This window comes from Miscanthus floridulus, chromosome 13 (assembly GCF_019320115.1).
Source record: "Miscanthus floridulus cultivar M001 chromosome 13, ASM1932011v1, whole genome shotgun sequence".
Taxonomy (NCBI): Eukaryota; Viridiplantae; Streptophyta; class Magnoliopsida; order Poales; family Poaceae; genus Miscanthus; species Miscanthus floridulus.
The window spans coordinates 9908774-9928970 of record NC_089592.1 but is presented as its reverse complement, the minus strand read 5'-3'; the positions used below and the strand labels follow the sequence as shown (position 1 = coordinate 9928970).

The following is a 20197-nucleotide window of genomic DNA, read 5'->3' as shown; positions in this document are numbered from 1 at the left end:
ACCGGGGACATTTATCCAATGACTTGAATGTTTCGCCATGAAAAAGTATACAATGGTTGGGGCATGCATGTATTTTTTCAACCTCCATTGTCAATGGACTTATGATCTTCTTCGCTTGGTACGTGTTGGTGGGAACTGAGTTTGGTTGTGGCAGCACCCATGACAGGAGATGCAATAGATCATTGAAACTACAGTCTGACCAGCCGTACTTAGCCTTCAGGATGAGCAGCTCAAGCACAAAACGTAGTAATGTCCAATGTGTCGGACAACCCTTTTCAACACCACACACAGTCTCCTTCGATGCTTTTGTCACTCTTTCCAAATTTTCTAGACCTTTCGGGCTATTTAGTAAAATCTCTAGTCTAAGGGTTCGAATCATGTCATCTAAATCATCTTCAACTCCGACACGTGCTCCACCATCATTATTGGCACCACATTCGTCGTTACCATCCCAACCACTAGCATCACCACCTTGTTCATTGCCAAACTCAAAATCCATTCATACATCAAGCTCTACTGAATATTGGGACAGGGATTCTATGGTTTCATCATCGTATTCCTCCTCATCCTCGTCGTTAACAATAACCGTTTCACCATGATGAATCCACACTGTGTAGTTCTCAACAAATCCTCGCATAATCAAATGTGATCTGATGATAGTCACATATGTCCATGCCATATGGTTCTTGCAATCTTTACAGGGGCAAATAATTGTATCCTTATTCTCTTTCAATATCGTTGCATGCTTCGTTGCGGCTTCAATAAATTTATCCACCTCTTCACGAAAACCTGCCTTGAACCTTAACGAACCATACATCCAAGAGTTCCTGTACTCCATCTTTTACAACAACAACAAAACAAACATTAAAGGACTACTTATTCAGATATATATAAAAATGAATCAAAGTAATAATTATTTGAGAATAATTGTATATACCTCAGATATATATAAATATAAATCTAATATAATTACATGAAGCATACAAACACACCATGGTAGAGAAAAATTAATTAATAGCCCATTTATCCATAAATAATTAAAATACATATTTATTGATTACAATAAACAATTTCAAAGACAACAATTAGCAATAATTATACTTTACCCAATATCTTTCATACAAACCCTAGTCCAATTTTATCAAACACAAATTTACAAAAACGAAATTAATAAAAAAACCAAACCCTAGATCTAGATCACATGCACATGAAACATTCATAAAACTAACTAATGGTTCACTAAAATCAAGAAACATGGACCAAATAAGGGTATGATCTTGTTTCCCTCCCTAATTTACCCTAGTACATTTAAAAGTTGGGTCTAATTTGCTCATAAATAGCTCAAGCACCATAGAAGAGAGAGAAAAATAAAACTCTAATTACTCACTAACCAACCATTAAAACTTCAAAAAAAAGTTTGGAATAGTATTTTCTTACCTTCTACAACCTCTCCACCAAAGGATTTGAGACCAAAACCTTCCCCCCTTAGTAGAGCAATTTTTGGGAGGTGCCCAAGGCCTCCCCACATTTTTTTCACGGGTTGGAGTGAGTGACCCGAGGAGAAAGAAGGAGCTGCATTTGTTTTATATGGGGGGCATTTGTAGGGGCGGCTGGTGATTGAACCGCCCATATAAATCGGTGCTATAAATACGGGGCCATTTGTAGGGGCGGCTCAATCACCAGCCGCCCCTACAAATCAGACCCCATTTGTAGGGGGGGCTCGTAACACCAGCCGCCCCTGCTGTTCCGTTTGTAGGGGTGGCTGGTGTCTGGGCACCCTAGCATGCCACTGTAGGGGCGACTCCATCACCAGCCGCCCCTACAAAAAATTAGAACCGTTGCTAAAAATCGTTTTCTACGTAGTGGGGACTGGAGCCCCCCTAGCCCCACCGCTGGCTCCATGCCTGGGCTCCTTAGCTTAGTCCCAAAGTTTTGCGGTTGACGTCCTTGGTTTCCTTCCAGCTCGATCGTCTCCTCCTTTTCTTTTCTGACTAACGAACGTTTGGTTGGGAGCATGCTTACCTTTTTAAACCCATCTTTAGCTAGGACACTGCTATTGATATGAAAATCATTTTTATAGGCGGATGGTAACGCATTTCCACGTTCACTTACCCAACCGTATGAAAAATATCTATCCCACAACATTCAATTCATTAAGTGAACCACCATAGAGCTGGGAGAGTAGTTTTTTTTTAGTTTTTATTAAGATTGATCGTGTGCCACAATTAGAGATGAAAACGGATGGCAAATCCACATAACCATTTTCGTTTCTATTTCATATTTGATCACAAATAACAGAACGGGAACGAGAACGAAAATGGAATACAAATAATACAAGAATATGAAAATAAACAAATACAGACGAGAACTGGAAATTTAAGGTAAGATAGATCATGACATGGCTTCGTGTTCCGGTTAGAGCATCTTCAAGAGTTCCCTAAACCCACTCCTAATCCTTGGTTTTTAGAAATAAGAGAAAAAATCTCTCCAACAGTTTCTAATATCTTCTCCTAATTTTTAGGCACTTGGTAAACTGACCCTAGGCGCGAGTATCTTTCCGCGCTCGCAGCGTAGCGTGAATCGGCGGCTTCCCGCGCGGCATCAATTTGGCGCCCCTCCTTTTGCCGCAAATCGGTCCTTGGCGCGCTCGTTCATCGCAGTTGCATCGGATCTCGGAGACATACGAAGGAAGCCGCTCCTCCGTCGGCATCCAGAAGAGGTTCAATGCCGCTACTGTGAGGTGCTGAGGTACGTACGATCAGTCCGTGGCCTCTCCCTCCGATCTGCTTTTCGTCTTCGCAGTATTGGTCTCCTCTCCCTCCGATCTGCTTTTGGATCTTCACGGTATTCTCATGTGCTCCGTCGTCGTCGCCGTCGTCGTGGCAGTGTTTGCCGATGTATCTGACTGACGCGTGACACGCAGTGGCAGTGCAGCGTATCTGCTCGGTCCTCCTTCCGATGACTGACGCGGTCCTCCTTTTTTATCTGCTCGGTCCTCCTTCCGATGACTGTGTTTGCCGCTGTATCTGACTGACGCGTGACACGTAGTGGCAGTGCAGCGTTGCAAACGACAATGCCATCCAGAACCCAAGCACCATGAGTCATGGGTCATTTCGTAATGATTTTGCATGATTAAGAAAGGGAAATACTTTGGTAATGATTTCTTTGTCCATATTTGCAGGCTCGTCGCAATGTCTGCTGGTGGATATTGGACTGATTTGGTCACAGGATTTGAGGGTGTTCGTTCTTTGGACAAGTTCAGCTTTCCCATGACACAGGAAATGCACGCATATGAGGACGTGTAGGTAGGAGCTGGTGTTGAAGAAGATGAAGTGCAGGCAGTAGCAGGTGCTGAAGCTGTAGAAGTACAGTCCAGTGCTGGTGGTAATAAACGCCCACGCGTTCCAAGGCCAAACGCCAAGAGGCAAAAAAAATTTCATTCTGGACGAGGATGTAATTGTTGTCTCAGCTTGGTTGAACGTCAGCAAAGATCCTGTGCAAGGTGCTAATCAGTCTCATTCCTCCTTTTGGCGTAGAATTTATGATTACTATGAGACCCACAGGAAGTCATTTGCAAACCGAACAGAGAGTTCACTAATGCATAGATGGATGTATATTTTGGAGAATGTCAACAAGTATTGTGCTTGCTATGATGCGATTGAGCGTAGAAATCAAAGTGGAAAACCATTCATGACAAGGTAATTCTTTTTCTTATTTCAGTAATCTTAGAAGACATACACGTTGATATTTAATAAACACATATGTTTGCAGGTTTCTGAAGCATTAACTATGTTCCAAGGAATGAACGATGAGAAGACATTCACTCTCATGCAGTGCTAGAACATTTTGAAGGATGAAGAGAAGTGGAAGGCCAAGAGGAGGGAACTGGCAGAGCTGATGTTGATTGGTACTGGCCGGCTGCATGGTATTTTGAGAAAGAAGAAAATTTTAAATTATATGACACAAGTGCACAAATCTGATTTTGAGAGAATGGAAAATTGTTTATAATCTGATTTTGAGAGAATGGAAAAAGTACTCATGCTAATAAATACATAGAAGTCCTATGAACTTAATATTTATCAGGGAAATACTGTCAGAGGTGCTCGATGAGGTCTACTTTTAACTGGTGGTGTATTTCCTTGTCTCTGATCCTTTTATGCGCTTCAATGAATTCATCGAGGGTGCGATTACTCTCATGAGAAGGTTCCACATTTTGGCCACCGTAATTGAACCGCTCAGTAGGGTCAACGACTCCCTCATCCTCGACAATCATATTGTGCATAATGACACAAGCTTTCATGATGTTGCCCAGTGTCTCCGTGTCCCATAAACGAGCTGCTCCTCAAACAATGGCGAACCTTGATTGCAGAACCCCAAAAGCTCTTTCGACATCATTTCTTGCTGCTTCTTGTGCTTTAGCAAAATATTTGTTCTTGTTCCCCATAGGTTGAGAGATGGACTTCACTAAAGTAGCCCATGATGGGTATATACCATCGGCTAGATAATAACCCATCGTATAATCATGACCATTTATGGTATAATTCACCTCAGGAGCTCTGCCCTCAGCCAGCTTAGCAAATAAAGGAGACCGGTGAAGCACATTGATGTCATTATGAGACCCAGGCATTCCAAAAAAGGCATGCCATATCCAAAGATCGTTGGAAGCAACAGCCTCCAAAATAATAGTGGGCTCCTCCATATGCCCTTTGTACTGACCCTGCCACTCTACAGGACAATTCTTCCACGCCCAATGCATACAATCGATGGACCCTAACATACCAGGAAAACCATTTTGCTCACCGAGTGCCAGTAAACGTGTTGTGTCAGCCTCATTAGGATATCTCAGGTATTCTTCTTCAAATAAATCAACAACTGCAACAACGAACCTACGTAGGCTCTCAATTGCGGTACTTTCTCCAATGCGAACATACTCATCCGTAGCATCAACTGGAACTCCATATGTTAGCATACGAAATGCTGCTATGACTTTCTGAAAGCAACTTAATCCAAGAACATTGGCTGCACTTCTTTTTTGGACAAAGTAATCATCGTATGATTCTACAGCATTCATTATGCGTACGAAAAGGTCCCGACTCATCCTATACCTGAAATTAAAAAATAAAATAAATGTAAGAATAATTACTTAGCGTACTAGTGATCATATCACAAGTGAATGCGCACAAACCTCCGACGGAATAAATCTGGGCCATATGTCGGATCATCAGCCAAGTAATCTTGAAACATCCTTTGGTGTCCGCCTTCTCTATCTCGATAAATAACTTTATGCCCTAGAACAGAACCACCATGTCTTCCTTTTTTATTTGAATATGTTTCAACAATTGTAGCTGCTGACATGATGAGACAATCATCGTCGTCTGATGAGGAATCTTCTAATTCTCTTTGCAACAGAGATTTGCCAAACGCCATGATTCTACCGAGGCAGAATAGTAGAATAGTGTGCACAATTGTTTTCAATTTAAGGTGTGACTCTCTGACTCTCTCTCTCTCTCTCTCTCTTGACAAAACTCTCTGACTCTGTTTGATTCTGCATTGAGAAACATAAACAAACAGTCTCAGACCACTCTGTCAAGTAATAAAGTTAATACTGCAATTGATGTTCTTGAAGTTTTTTATACAAAATGTGGTGTGCCACCCACCACACGAACAATTGAACCTTGGTAGGTTAGAAAGGGCTATCAAATTACCAAGGATGGATCCCAATATAAGATGAAACTAAAAGATATATAATAGGTGTCAAGGAGCATACTACCAGCTCACCTGCAAACAAACTGGCATAGATTCGGCACCCAGAAAGCTCTTTAAGATAGTTGATTATGGCTAAAATATTTCTCCTCGTCGTTTAGCTTGGCACAAAACTATGGGCTGTACTTGTTTTCCTGTGACGTTTTTGTCAGCATAGCCAGCGAGAGGTGTTGCCCTGAATAGTACTCACGTTGCGTAGAAGCAGAATAGTACTCACGTCGCTGGCTGGATAGATGTCTACACCTTGCCGTGTAGAAGCAGTAGTAGTACTCGCGTCGTTGGCTGGAAGGAGGCGGCAGCCGGCTGGGTGGTGGCTGGGACTTGGCGGTGGCGGTAGGGAGATCGTGGCCTCAGGGTATGGCAGCCGATATGTTTCCCGTGACAAAAAATAAAAAAAAAGCCGGAAAAAGTTGATGTGGGCCTCAATTTGATTTTTTAGATGTCATTTATTAGAAACTCTTGGAGATGACTATCTTTTTCCCTCCCAATATCTTTTTATGAGTTGCCAAACTATAACTTTTTAGGAGAAAAAAGTAGCAAACTCTTGGTGATGCTCTTAGGAGCTAGCCTCGTTGAAGTGCGTCACATACAGGTTTCTTGATGCCTCTCAGGAGAACTTTTTTAAGTTCTTAAACTAAGACTAGCCACAGTGTGTCGATGCTTCAGTCAACACCGGTGCTCCATTTTCATAAAGAGCTGCAGCCAGCAGTGAGGCTAGAGCAAATTAGAGGATGTTGCACTTGCCTTGTGGGTGCATAGACTTGCTATAGGTGGTGCATATATGGTAAAATTTTAGAAAAAAAAACCATTATTTTCACAAGTTTTGGGTGGTGCATTTGCACCCACTAGCTTCGCCTCTGGTTGTAGAGGAAACCATCGTGCAAGAACAGCATGTTAGAACAACAATTAATTCGCTCATCTAGTAGCCGGAGTCATCTCCTCAATCTACAAGTGGGGCAACATTTTTTTTCTCCTAAGACAGGCATCGATGAATGAACCTTTCCTCGATATGCTTCAATTCTCCATCCTGCAATGTGTGGGCGTCAAGCCTCAAACGAAAACAGAGGTTTGAAGCATCAACACACCGTGGGTAGTCTAATATTTGAGATAAAGATCTAGGGTTCAAAGGTTGGATGAACACGAGTCTATTTCTTCCTAAAAACATGATCCCACAAAAAAATACCTCATACCACTTACGGTCCAGCTTCCGTTTGGTTCTGTTACATCTAGACCAAATAGATAAAAAAAAAAGCTATCCAAATAACAAAAACAATAGCCAGATTATTTCTACGTAAGCCAAATTAGAAAATATCAAAGGAGAACCGAATAAAATATACAAAAAAAATAAAAAAAATAAAAAATAGCCAGATTATTTCTATAAAAACCAAATTAAAAATTTTCAAAGGACAACCAAAAAAATATACAGAAAATAAAATAAAATAAAGCCAAAAAAAATCAGATAACTTTTCAAATAATCATGACCATTCTAGGTACGAATAAACAATTTACATCAATTACACACAGAGTTTACACCAAAACAGAAATAATAAAATATAGTCTAATAATATCTAATCTGTGCCTATTGAAGAAACAAATCTGCATATACATATACACACATTGGCGGAGCTACATGCAGGTCAAAGAGGGTCATGGCCCCTCCTTGCTGATTGAAAATTCCATTAAGTAGCTATTAAACTGGTGATTAAAATTAATAACAAGTATGTATAGTAAGTCATTCATTTCAAATTATAATTCGTTTGACTTTTTTTGACTCTAAGTTTGATCGCTCGTCTTATTCATAAAATTTGTGCAAACATAGTCAAATTTAAGTCATTCTTCAAGATTTTTTTATTAATAAAGCAAATGACAACAAAATAAGTGATATTTAGCATAAATTTTTGAATAAGACGAGTGGTCAAACTTAGGATTAAAAAAGTCAAACGAACTATAATTTAAAACAGAATTAGTAAGAAATTAGTACTGATAGGCCCCTCTTATTTCACTGTCGAGCTCCGCCACTGTATACACATCCATGGTAGGGTCTAGTGGGTACTCAGCCTGTTTGCTTGTTGATTTTAGTCAGAGCTTATTAGTCATGATACATTATTTTTCTCTCATAATAAATCAGCATCAGCCATAATCGAAAAACCAACCATGCTAACTAATTCAACAGGCACAAAGGCAGGCACAAAGGCGGAGGTGGGCAGATGTGGCCGGTTCTGTGCTGCTCAGCCTGCCTACTATACGTACTAGTACTAGGCAACAGGCACAGGGGTCGAGGTGGGCAGTGTGACCGGGGTGCTGTGCCTGTGCTGCTGAGCCTGCCTCCCACCGCGCGGCCACTAGCCAGCTACGGCCCTGCGGCGCAGGAGAATGCAAATCCAAACGTAGGTCTTGTTTAGATGGAGATTAGGTTAGAAATCAATATTCGGCACTCTAGCATTTTTGTTTGTATTTGACAATTATTGTTCAATCATGTCTAACTAGGCTCAAAAGATTTGTCTCGTAATTTACAATCAAACTGTGTAATTAGTTATTTTTTATCTATATTTAATACTCCATGCATGTGTCCAAAGATTTGATGTGATAGAGAGAGTGAAAAACTTGCAATCTAAACAAGGCCGTACTAGAGAGATCGGACAGTAGATAGTCCAGTTTGCTGAAGCTGAAATTTAGTTTAGGCTAATACTCATGCTGAAATATTGTTAGAAAAAAATATTATCTTATAGCTAAAATATAATTTTGAATAAACATAAGCGAACAGAACTATTAATAAATCGAGTGAGATGACCTCGAGAATCACTCGGGTGATAAATAGATTTAGGCCTTGTTTAAATCAAGTGTATAAAGTTTTAGGATGTCACATCGAATATTACCGGGGTGTCGTATGGATGTTTGGATACTAATAAAAAAATAAAAATTACAGAGAAACTTGGCTGAATTGGTTGAAAAATACTGTTCTGGCTGAATTGTTGTGCGAGAAAAATAATGTTCCAACTGAAAAACAAGCTGAATAGTACGGATTATAAGGTAAGTCGAACGAGCCAGAATCCGTTAGTAATCCGCTTGATGAATTTATTAAGCCTAATTAATCCGTCATTAGTACATATGTACTGTAAAACTATGTTATCAAATCATAGACTTATTAGGCTTAAAAGATTTATAAATTAGTCATGAACCGTGGAATTAGTTATTTTTTAGTCATTATTTAATACTTCTTCCATGCATGAGTAAACTCCGGGGAGAAACAAAGGAAAGGCAAGAAAAAAAAAACACCTCGCCGGCAGCGGCGGCGTCCTTTTCTCCTGCCGCTGGCCTGCCCGCGCGATAAATATCTCACAGCTCCTCTTTCTCTACGCACTGTTCTCCAGGCCGACGGCTTGTCCTCGTCTCCAACGCCGGCAAGAGCTACGGCGCTTCCCAATCCGCAGATGCAGGTCGAGCTCGTCGCGGTGGCCCTTGCTATTGCTAAGCGCGAGATGAAAGACGCTTGCGGAAACTGGTTAGCTCTTCCTTCACGTACATGATTTCTTTAATTTTCCCAGCCCAGCAGCTCGTGGTGGCTCCTCCATTTTGATTTTTGGAAGCTTGCGGCTGATTTCTCTTCCCCTCCACCTTTCCCAACTTCCGACCGAACCCCCTCCCCTTCGGTTCCCCGATTCATCCTCACCCGCAGCCACCCAGTGCCGCTCAATCCCCGCTCCCGTGATTTAAGAAGGAAGGATCGCTCCCGTGATTCATCTGCACGGCTACGCATCCACCCCCGCCCATCATCGCCCTCACCGCACCGCCGCCGCACGCGCCCGCTCGCAGCTGGCCGCTCCACCGCCGCCCACGCCCGCCCGTGCGATCTCCTCCCCGCTCTCCTCCAATACTCCCCGCAGCACCCCTCCGCCGACCGCCCTCACCAACACCTGCGACCCCCACGTGACCAGGGAGCCGGACCGCCGCCACGCCGTCGCTCCCGGCTCCTGGTTCTCGCCGACCACCAGCATCCACATCGGTATCCGTATCTGCGTCCCTGATCCGGCTTGCCCGCATCTACATCGCCAGATCTTCATCGGGCCCTTCACCGGCGACGAAGACCCGCGGCAGCAGAAGTCGGGAGGGCGCCTGCGCATCCCTCCCCCGATCCGGCTCGTGTCTTCGTCGGCCCTGCTGTGCTGCCAAATCCTCCGCTCCTACCGCACTTTCACCTCCCTCCCGTCATGAGAGGAGCACCACCAGGTTGCCAATCCCTTCTCTTCCCTTCCTGCTGTGCGAAACCGAGCACCCAAACCCTACCTAGCTTTGATCTAATTACATGTGTGTACATGTATTATGCCTGCTAACTTCAATCCCTTTCAAAGGTTATCATGAGGATTCAAGTATTGTGTACATTTCTTTGCACTGCTTCTTAAGAGGATTATTTCTGTATATCGCTTGACACAGAGTTTTTGGTTGACCATTCCAGATGTGTGATTCCTTTTAACTGCTAATTTTTGCTGTGTTTCTGAGGGATTAACCCGTAGCAAGTTATGTCCTTCTGATAAGGTACTCTCTCAGCTTCAATTACTGCAAGCTTAGTTGCTATATGAAACTATCCTTCCATGAAAAAATTGTATAACTATCATCATTCACTTCATCACTTAGGGCATAACAACTAAGCACTTGGGTTTACTGTATGAGATCAATGTTGATGTTCAAGGCATCACAAATGTTTTAGTTTACCATTTTTGTTGTCTAAAATGGTTTTACTAGTAGACTTGCAATACATTAGCAGTTTGGTCTATATTATTCTATAGATTACCATGCCCAGTCAGCTCAACTTAGAAACTGGTTTCTGAAACTGATCAGTACCTAATGCACTGAATGTAAAATAAGATTGACCTATATGATTTTTTAACAATTCAGTATATTTGTCTAGAGCAAACCTACCTATGTAACCGTTCCTGTCGCTAAGTAACAGTTCCAAATTCAGTATATTGGTGCATTAGCTGAAAATATTTTCTCATGCAGTTACTAAATCCATTCAACCCTACGACTAAGTAACAGTTCCATGGCCTGTCTATGGTTGATTGCTTACTGCCCTACTAAATGTTTGCTTCTCATTTGCACTACTGATCCCTGATGGTTACCCACCAAAAGTCCAAATCAGGGCAGGTGGTAGATTCTGCTTCACGTGATGATAAAATTGTCAACGTGGATATACTGCCTTCTGTGTTGGTATGTGCCCTTTAGTAACAACCTGGTGAAGAAAACTCAATCTAGCACTAAAATAAGAGACCTTTGTGTCTAGCCATGAGATATTTGTATCGTAACAAGATGGACCATTTTAGATCTATTAAAGGATCAATATGTCATGCATCATATGCAAACCACCTAAATTTTCATGTAATCATATCTTAAGGGCCATGTGATTCAGTTCATCAGCTCTTATGTCTTATGAAGCTGTACTCACCGGAAAGTTTGAGCAGCTTATATCTGAAGGGCGTTGTTCTAGTAGTGACCAAATACCAAGATGGGAATAGGATTGGGATGCATTCTTAGAAATTAGGAGGTCATCGTTTGGGGTCTAGGACTACGATATACATATAGGGTTTAAATGCAATCTGATTTTGCAGTTATGGTTGAGCTTCCTTAAGTTGTAGTGCAGCATAATTCAATGAAGATGTAATGGAAAATAGGTTGCTGTTGATGTGTATTTTCTGCTGCTAGAGGACTGAAATGTGCTAGAGGCTTAAAACTCCATTTTTGGCTGACCTGCTGCTAAGAGGACTGAAATGTGCTAGAGGCTTAAAACTCTATTTTTGGTCGACCTAGAAATGTTTGTTTCGTTGATGTGTCTTTGATTCACTACTGTACTATAATGATCTATTATTTTCCAGAAATAATGTATTACCATAGGGTGTTATAGTCCGGTGCATATTTCTAGGTCATTCTTCCTTGGTACTTCCTTTAGTGAAAGGAACTAACTATATATTTCTAGCTAAGTACACCCTTTGTTTGTAATTATATGACATTTAGGACAAGCTAATATATGTCACTTCTCTATTCTCAAAGCCCTCTTCACAAGCATGTAGGTAAAAAACATTCACAAGCATGCTTCTTTGGATATTCCGTTCCCTCTACATTTATTTCTTTTGTGTATTAACCGTCGTCATGGAGATTAGAACGGAGTATGTTTATTTCATTTATCCTGCCTCACAAGATAAGAACAGTGATAGAAAAATAGCAATAGTTGGTCTTTTTCTCTCCAAGGATCAATTTTGCCCCCAAATAATATAGCATCCCATCAATCTAATTAAGGGGATGGTTTTAGCGGACTAACTTCTCTAATCTTCTCCTTTACTTATTTGTGTAACATTTTAACCTTTGGTGTGAAACATAGCATGCAGACTAACTTCTCAAACATAGCATGCATGACTTCTAGCATCTAGACCCGATTTAGTAAATTTTTTGTGTGTTAGTTTAAATTATCTTTGCTTTGCTGCAAATAATCCTTTGTCGACCTGTAAATTTCTTCTCAGGAAAGCAAAGCATTCTCTATTGATTAACCTCACCTGATATGCTTAATCCTCTAACCTCACCTGATATGCTTAATCCTATAACAAAGGGGCACATGACCATGTTTTAGATATGTGCATTTCCTGTTTTTGCTGTGATTGTTTCAATATCATCAATTGCCCTTTTTATATCTGAAATAGTAAAAGTGCAATGCAGATATTAATATATATCATCAACAAAAGGCTTTGAAAAACAAGGAAAATTGACAAGCTATTTGTCATGTGCCTTTAGATTAATATACATTGCCTTCAGATTAGTATCCATTGCCTTCAGATTTCACCAAGGGGAACGTTTCAAATTTGCTTTCTTTACCTGTAGATCTAGTAACCAGTTCGCTGCTGCCCACCTCCAGAAAGTCATCTACACCGCCGGGGCCCACAGGCAAGGCAAAGTTTCCTGTGTACTTGTGTAATTGCTTAGCTTCATGAGCAATTTATATGTTTGAGAATGCACTACTCCTTTGTCCATACGAACATGATTCTAAAAAACAGAGCCATCTGCCATTCAGACTACCAGAGTCAGCATATCTATTCTGAACTTTTGCTTATACAATCCACTCCATACATGTATAGCTATGAATTAATTTAATTTGTTTGTTGTAGACGACTTTAATAGTTTTTAGTCTTTGGTACATCCTTTGTTAGTTACTTAGTCATCGTTGGCAGTGCTCTCCGAACATCTGAATGCCAATCTAAAATTGACTCTTCTTCCTTGTTTCAACCTTTTGTTTCGTTCCTTGTAGTATTCAAGTTGCTTCTCTAGCTTTCATTTTTTTATTGAGGCCTCCATTTTTTCTATCAAAATCCAGTTAGGAGCAAGTAACGCTATGACTGAGATGAATATCTTCAGATAAAAAAATATGCAAAATTGACTGCAATAAGTCTTCTCTGCTGAAATTGATTTTAATCTAAAGTTGTGATCACTGGCAAATTAGTAGTTGTTAATATACCTCATCTGCCCTGGCTGTTGCAACCACCTCTAAAAAACAAAAGATTCAGCCATGCTTTTCTATGCTTGGGGATGGGTAGGTTTGAAATCTATGGTGTTGTTTAGATCCTCAATTTTTTTCTCATTTTCTACCAGTCTTGCTCATTGTGGATTAGTGTTTTCTTGTTCATTTCTTTTGTATAAAAGATTCACAAGCTATAGAAACACTCAAGACATTCTAATGGTCTTGCATAAAAAAATAAAGAACTAAACACTACATACCATAGGCATGTGTATTTTTAGAATGCTTGTTGATAATATGTTCTAATGGTTATCATCTTGAAAGGCCTTTTAATTCACTCTTTCATTCTCCAAGATTCTAGCAACAGTAGAAAGCTTAGGGAATTGGTCTATTCTGAACTGATTAATCTCAGTTAGTTGAAACCCAGCAAGATACTCAAATCACGGTTCAGGCACTTCAATAGCTGCTTAGTTCATAATTACACTAGTTAGAGCATTTCCTGTTGAATTTTTAAATAGTGCAGTTTGTTAATTACTTTGTTTCGGAACCAAGTCTTGTTGTCTGACCTGAATATGTATTATGCCTGCTAACTTCGACCACTTTCAGAGATTATTTTTTGATTAAAACTAGGGATTAATTTTGTGTTCAGTTTCATCATAATGGAACCTATGCAAAATAATGAAGGTCGTACACCATTTGTAGACTTGACAAACACCATCAATGGAGGTAATTGTTTATACACATGTCCATAGACGCTTTCACTTGTATTATTTGTGGTGATTAAGTATATATCTATCAACTTATTTACAAATAGCTGGTCAGACAACATCAAATTCACAAGCGCAAGTTGATGAACATGCGCAGCGTAAAAGGGAAAGAGAAAAAGCACGACATGCAACAATGACTCAAGAAGAAAGGGATGAAAAAAATAAAAAACGTAGAGAAAAGTATCTTCTAAGAAAGGCGGAAACTGCACTAGCTGCTAGGTCGAGAGGTCCACCATATTCTGATTTTCCGTTTCTAAATTCAGTATTACCATTTTTTAGTTTATTTAATGTATAGTGATGTATATGTTGTAAATGTATATACATTGAGCTAAAAGTTTTGTGCAAATTAAGAAAAAATCGGATGGACTAAAACTTTGCAAATTAAGAAAACTTTTTTTTGCTGTGTATGAATGATAACACCTACTTGCATCAGTCATTGGTTTGCTTATTTATTGTGTAATTATGTTGTACCAGTTAGAGTTGAATCAACCATGAAAAACACTGATGGCTATTAAGATAGTGACTGGCTACATCGAAACAACTCATACGAACTCATGCAGATTTGATAAAGATAACACATGTACCATTTTGGTTTCTTTTGTTCCTAATACTAGTTATTTTTTTATTGTGTTTGTATGATGCCGAGGCCAAGGTTAATATCATGTTATTATATATATGTAGATGACTACTTCGATAGATGTATAGATCAAAGTGGCATAATTGACTTGACTGATGCATCATCTGATCTAAACCCAGGTACATTGTTTTTTCATTAATGTTATCTATTTGAGAAAAAAAATGTATTGGGCAACCCAAATGTCATTCATGACAATGTAATAAGGAATTAATGTTCTTGCAATATGTGCCCTTCTACAAATGCATCCAATTCCATCGACAATATTGTCACATGTCCAAAAGAGCGTAAGTGTGAATTAGATAGAGCACGACGAGCTGCACTATCTCCTAAACAAAAGGCGCTAATAAACAAGAGGCGGCGTGACTTGTATGCGACAAAAAATGCAGCAAGAAAACTGCAAATGACTACACACGAGAAGAAGGAGAAGCAAAAAGAGATGAAGAAAAACTATAATAGGATGGTGAGAGAACATCGAGCCAATAATTTGCATCCGGACTCATTAGCCATGGAGAGCCCTCACTTTAACCCTCAGCTTATTTTTCCTTCTTCACCTCAATCTCCTAAAACGCCTTCACACGATATGAAAATACCCGAATCGAGGGGCACAATTGTTGACATCGCGCCATCTGTAATTCAAAATCTAGAAGTCCAAACCCCAGAAATGGCTACGGCATAGACCATACATAGGCATCGAGTGACCACTGAAGAGAGAAATGTCCTTCTATCCCATCGCAATCGGGCTTTTGAAACAAACATTAGAAGAAGGGCTAGAGGGTGTGCAGATGGAAAGTGCAATGATTCGAACGACCCGACTCAACCGAGTGTGGTTTACAATGGTAATTAGCCTTGATCAGTATATATTATCGGTACTTTCACCTTCGCTCTTCTATTCTAAAAATTCATACCTTTTGTTACTACAGGTGGTGTCACCCAGAAAACTCCAGTTCCACTACCTAATAATTGCATAGGTAAACAGACACAACCGTCTATAGTTGATGGTACCTCTTCAATACCTCCAAACGGTGCACAAGCTGATACACCAGACTCTATGGTCGAGGATGGTATTTTCTTTATTAAATTTATCCATTTTTGTTCTTTTTGTATGCCATTATGTTTCTCTCATCATATATGTGGCCGTGTTGCACAGACTATGATGAGGATGTGATATTTGAGGAGGACAAGGAAGAGGATGTGGCGTACTTTTTCACCAGACAAGGTACACCGTGTAATAGTCAAAACAAATTTTTCACAAACTTTCTTTCAATGCGTAACACATCAACATTTTGTTAGAAGACGACGAGGAGGGAACCGACATCGAGCTAGATCTCAACATAGATGAGCAAGAGAACAGTGAGCCTAATGTCCCAGATCCATATGACAGGGTTTACGCTAATGTCCCGTCAGAGTCGCACATGCTACCGTCGGTGCCGAACTACGAGCACTACAACGCAAAGAAATTCGAGGGTGAACCACCCGGGTTCTGTTGTCGGGGTGGAAAGATTCATCTTTCAACTCCTGAGACACCACCAGAGATCATGAGGTTGTGGTCAAGCTCGGACGCTAATGCTAGGCACTTTCGTACAAACATTAGATATTTCAACGGCCACTTCTCTATACTGCCACCTAGATCGTGTGACCACTAACATGCAAATCTGTGGTGTCTACACATTCCGTGCCCATGGCCAAATTTACCATAACATACGATCATTTGATAAAGAGGAGGGTGTCGAAAAGAGACACCTCGAGCTTTATTTTTATGACGATGATCCATCCCTCGAGCATCGGATGAGCAAGTGCTGTGAGCAATGCACCCAAAAAAGACAGAGAAGTTATAGAGCAATTGGTTAGTATCTTTAATGGGAATCCCTACTCTTAGCAACTAAGGAGTATGGGACACGTTGGAAACCTCGAGGATTACCGGGTCGAGTTGAACCTTGACCAGCGGCTTGACCAGAGAATATATAACATGCCATTGACATCAGAGGTGGCCGCCGTCTGGGTTGAGGGGAGTGAGCGTCATGGCCAATTCAAGCATAGTGTTCTCCTGCAAGGGAAGGATCGGTCTATACAAGGCATCCACTCATATAATGCATGCTACGACCCACTGTCATACCCGGTGTTCTTTCCAATGGGTGAGCTCAGGTGGCACAACTGCATTCCAAAAGTGGGTGTGACTATGGCTCAAGTTGATCGAGCTCGAGCAATCCGTAAAAAGCTTGCTGAGAATGGTGGCGATGATGATGGAGGTAACTTGAACTCTTTTCAATAATGCAATATAAACTCTTTTTTGCTAACTCATGATACTAATTCAAACAATGTCTCCCTGTAGAACCTGTTGTGAATACATGTGTCTTCGTGCATGACTACTACTGCTACAAGTTCTAGATGCGGCCAGGGATATGTAATCCAATACTTATAGCCAGCGTCTTTTCCAGCAATTCGCCGTCGACACCTACATCAAGATTGAGAGCTTGCGTTTAGATTACATGAGGAACAATCAAGATACTTTGAGGGCTGACCTATACCAAGGCCTGGTGGACAACATGCATTCGGGTGAAGGATCTGCTGAGAATGTCGAAAAGCGTACTGTCCTGTCTTCGTCATTCATCGGAGGACCCTGTGATATGAGGCGTCGGTACATGGATGCAATGGCTCTGGTGTGAAAGTACGGTAAACCTGATATCTTCCTCATAATGACGTGCAACCCAAACTGGGATGAGATCAAGAATGAACTTTATCCATGCCAGACACCATAGGACCGCCTAGATCTCGTCACACGAGTCTTCAGAGCAAAGTTAGAGGTGATGAGAAAAATGTTGATAGAGAAAGACGTACTTGGGAAGGTGAAGGCCGACGTATATGTAGTAGAGTTCTAGAAGAGGGGCTTGTCGCATGCACACTTCTAGCTAATAATGGAACGGAAGTACAAACTCACATGTCCCGAGCAATATGACATGATCATCACTACAGAGCTACCAAACAAGAAAAAGTAACCTGAGCTATACAAGATGGTCACGAAGCATATGATGCATGGTCCTTGTGGGATGCTTAATCCATACTGTCCGTGCACGGTGGGCCACGGGTCATGAAAAAACCGTTATCCGTGCCCATTCTGTGAGGCCATGTCATAGGAAAAGGATTCGTACTCCATCTATCGGCGACGCAATGACGGCCATATGCAAAAAGTTCGAGGCCATTACCTGGACAATCAATGGGTCGTTCCTCACAACCCTTGCCTACTACATACCTTCAGCTGCCATATAAATGTTGAGGCCTGTGGGAGCATCAAATCAGTAAAGTATCTGTTCAAGTACATATACAAGGGACATGGTAGGGCATTGGTGGTGATGAGGGAGACCGACAAAGCAGACGAGAAAGACAACGTTGATGAGATCAAGTAGTATAGAGATGCCCGGTAGGTGACGCCTCCAGAAGCACTGTGGAGGATATATGGCTTTGACTTGAGCAATAACCATCCACCAGTACAGTAGCTGCAACTTCATCTACCTGACATGCACATGGTGGCATTTCGTAAATGGGACAAGGTCGAACGGATCATTAATAGGCCAGGTGTAGAATAGTCAATGCTGACAGCATACTTTGAGGCAAATAGGATGCATGAGGAAGCCCGCCGAATCTTGTATCGAAACTTCCCGGAGCATTTTACCTAGCAGTCTGATGGTAAATTCTGGCAGAAAAGGAAAAACTCCATTTTCCAAGTTGGCAAAGTCATCTCGGCCCATCCTGCTGAGGGAGAACACTACTTTCTTCATGTTCTCTTAAACAATGTTGCTGGTGCTACCTCATACAAACACCTTAGGACATTTGATGGCGTGCCACTGCCTTTGTTCTGTGAAGCTGCAGAAAGGAGGGGTCTAATCGAAGAAGACAATACATTGGATGAATGTCTAAGTGAAGCTACTTTCTTCCAGATGCCTTCCTCTCTACGAAGGCTATTTGCAACAATATTAGTATTCTGCGAGCCAAATGATGTGATGTGGTTGTGAAAAAAAACACTACGATGCAATGTCAAAGGACTACAGCCGCAATAATCCATCCCTGGATTTGGTGTAACAGATGGTTTTGATAGATATTAGAAACATGCTGCAGTCTATGGGGAAGGACATAAGGTCATTTCCTCTTCTAGATATTGATCACTCATACGACGATGCTAGCCATATTCCTCGTGAAATATTTGAGGAAGCTAGCATCGAGCAGAATCCCGAAGATGTGCTATTGTGCGACTCACTCAATGCTGAGCAAAGGTCTACCTACGATGAGATAATGGTCGTTGTCTACAGCAAACAAGGTGGGTTGTTCTTTGTGGATGAACCTAGCGGGATGGGAAAGACCTTTTTGTATAGGGCACTTCTCGCAAAACTACGTAGCCAGGACAAGCTTGCCGTGGCTACAGCTACATCTGGAGTCGCAGCATCCATAATGCCAAGCTGGAGGAGGACCCACTCGCGTTTCAAGATACCCCTCACTGTTGAAGAGGGTGGTTGCTGTAGCTTCACAAAACAGAATGGTACTGCCAAGTGGTTGTAGCAAGCAGCTCTCATAATTTGGGACGAGGCATCTATGACAAAGAGGCAAAATGTGGAAGCACTAGACAACAGCCTATGGGATATAATGGGCCGATCAGACCTACCGTTTGGTGGGAAGACTATTGTCCTTGGTGGGGATTTCAGACAGGTCCTCCCTGTTGTGCGGAAAGGATCCAGGGCTCAAATAGTCGGTGCTTCTCTATGAAGGTCGTATCTTTGGGAATCCATGTGCACCTGAAGCTCATCCGCAACATGAGGGCTCAGAGTGACCCGTGGTTTGCAGATTATCTATTGCGCATTGGTGGTGGAACAAAAGAGGTTAACGAAGATGGCAATGTACGTATTCTAGATGAGATCTGTCCCGTACTCTAGCGATGACGACAAAGATCTTCATAGATTGATCGGTATCATCTTTCCAGATCTAAATGCAAACACGGCGACAAAGACTACATCACCACCAGAGCGATTTTATCTACACGTAACGATTGGGTTGACATGATCAATATGAAAATGATTGATATGTTCTAGGACGGAGAGACGGTGTATCACAATTTTGACTCTGTGGTAGATGATCCATATAACTACTATCCATCGGAGTTCCTTAACAGTCCGACCCCCAACGGGCTGCCTCCACACGTCTTGAAGCTCAAGCTCGGGTGTCCTGTCATATTGCTTAGGAATATTGACCTTGCCAATGGGCTATGCAATGGTACAAGGCTGGTGGTGCGGGGGTTTCGAAGAAATACAATTGATACGAAAATCGTGGTGGGGCAGCATGTTGGGAAGCGGGTATTCCTTCCTCGAATATCGTTATGCCCGTTCGATGACGAGATGTTCCCGTTCCAGTTTAATAGAAAGCAATTTCCTATCAGGCTGAGCTTTGTCATGACGGTCAGCAAGTCATAGAGCCAAACTATCCTGTACGTGGGTATGTACCTGCCCGCACCGGTGTTCTCTCACGGTCAGTTGTACGTTGCGATGTCTAGAG

General features: G+C 41.5%; 1 protein-coding gene and 2 pseudogenes across 1 annotated transcript; 2 read left to right on the top strand and 1 right to left on the bottom strand.

Moving 5' to 3' along the window:
- Nucleotides 1-4069: 4069 nt before the first annotated feature.
- Nucleotides 4070-5427, bottom strand: LOC136499125 (uncharacterized; annotated as a pseudogene).
- Nucleotides 5428-10324: 4897 nt separating this feature from the next.
- LOC136502212 (uncharacterized) lies at nt 10325-16430 on the top strand (annotated as a pseudogene).
- A 2309-nt stretch (nt 16431-18739) lies between these two features.
- LOC136499429 (uncharacterized) lies at nt 18740-20115 on the top strand. The gene is made up of 3 exons (XM_066495087.1): nt 18740-19190; nt 19493-19545; nt 19738-20115. The coding sequence occupies exons 1-3, from the start codon at nt 18740-18742 to the stop codon at nt 20113-20115; spliced, it is 882 nt and encodes a 293-aa protein (XP_066351184.1).
- The last annotated feature ends 82 nt before the right edge of the window (nt 20116-20197 follow it).

Bases quoted from the DNA above. Each gene is read 5' to 3' on its own strand.
- LOC136499429 (XM_066495087.1), top strand. From the start codon at position 18,740: ATGGTTTTGATAGATATTAGAAACATGCTGCAGTCTATGGGGAAGGAC. The intron at 19,191-19,492 runs GTACTGCCAAGT...CGTGGTTTGCAG, and splicing joins TAGCTTCACAAAACAGAATG to ATTATCTATTGCGCATTGGT. The intron at 19,546-19,737 runs GTACGTATTCTA...GATATGTTCTAG, and splicing joins AGGTTAACGAAGATGGCAAT to GACGGAGAGACGGTGTATCA.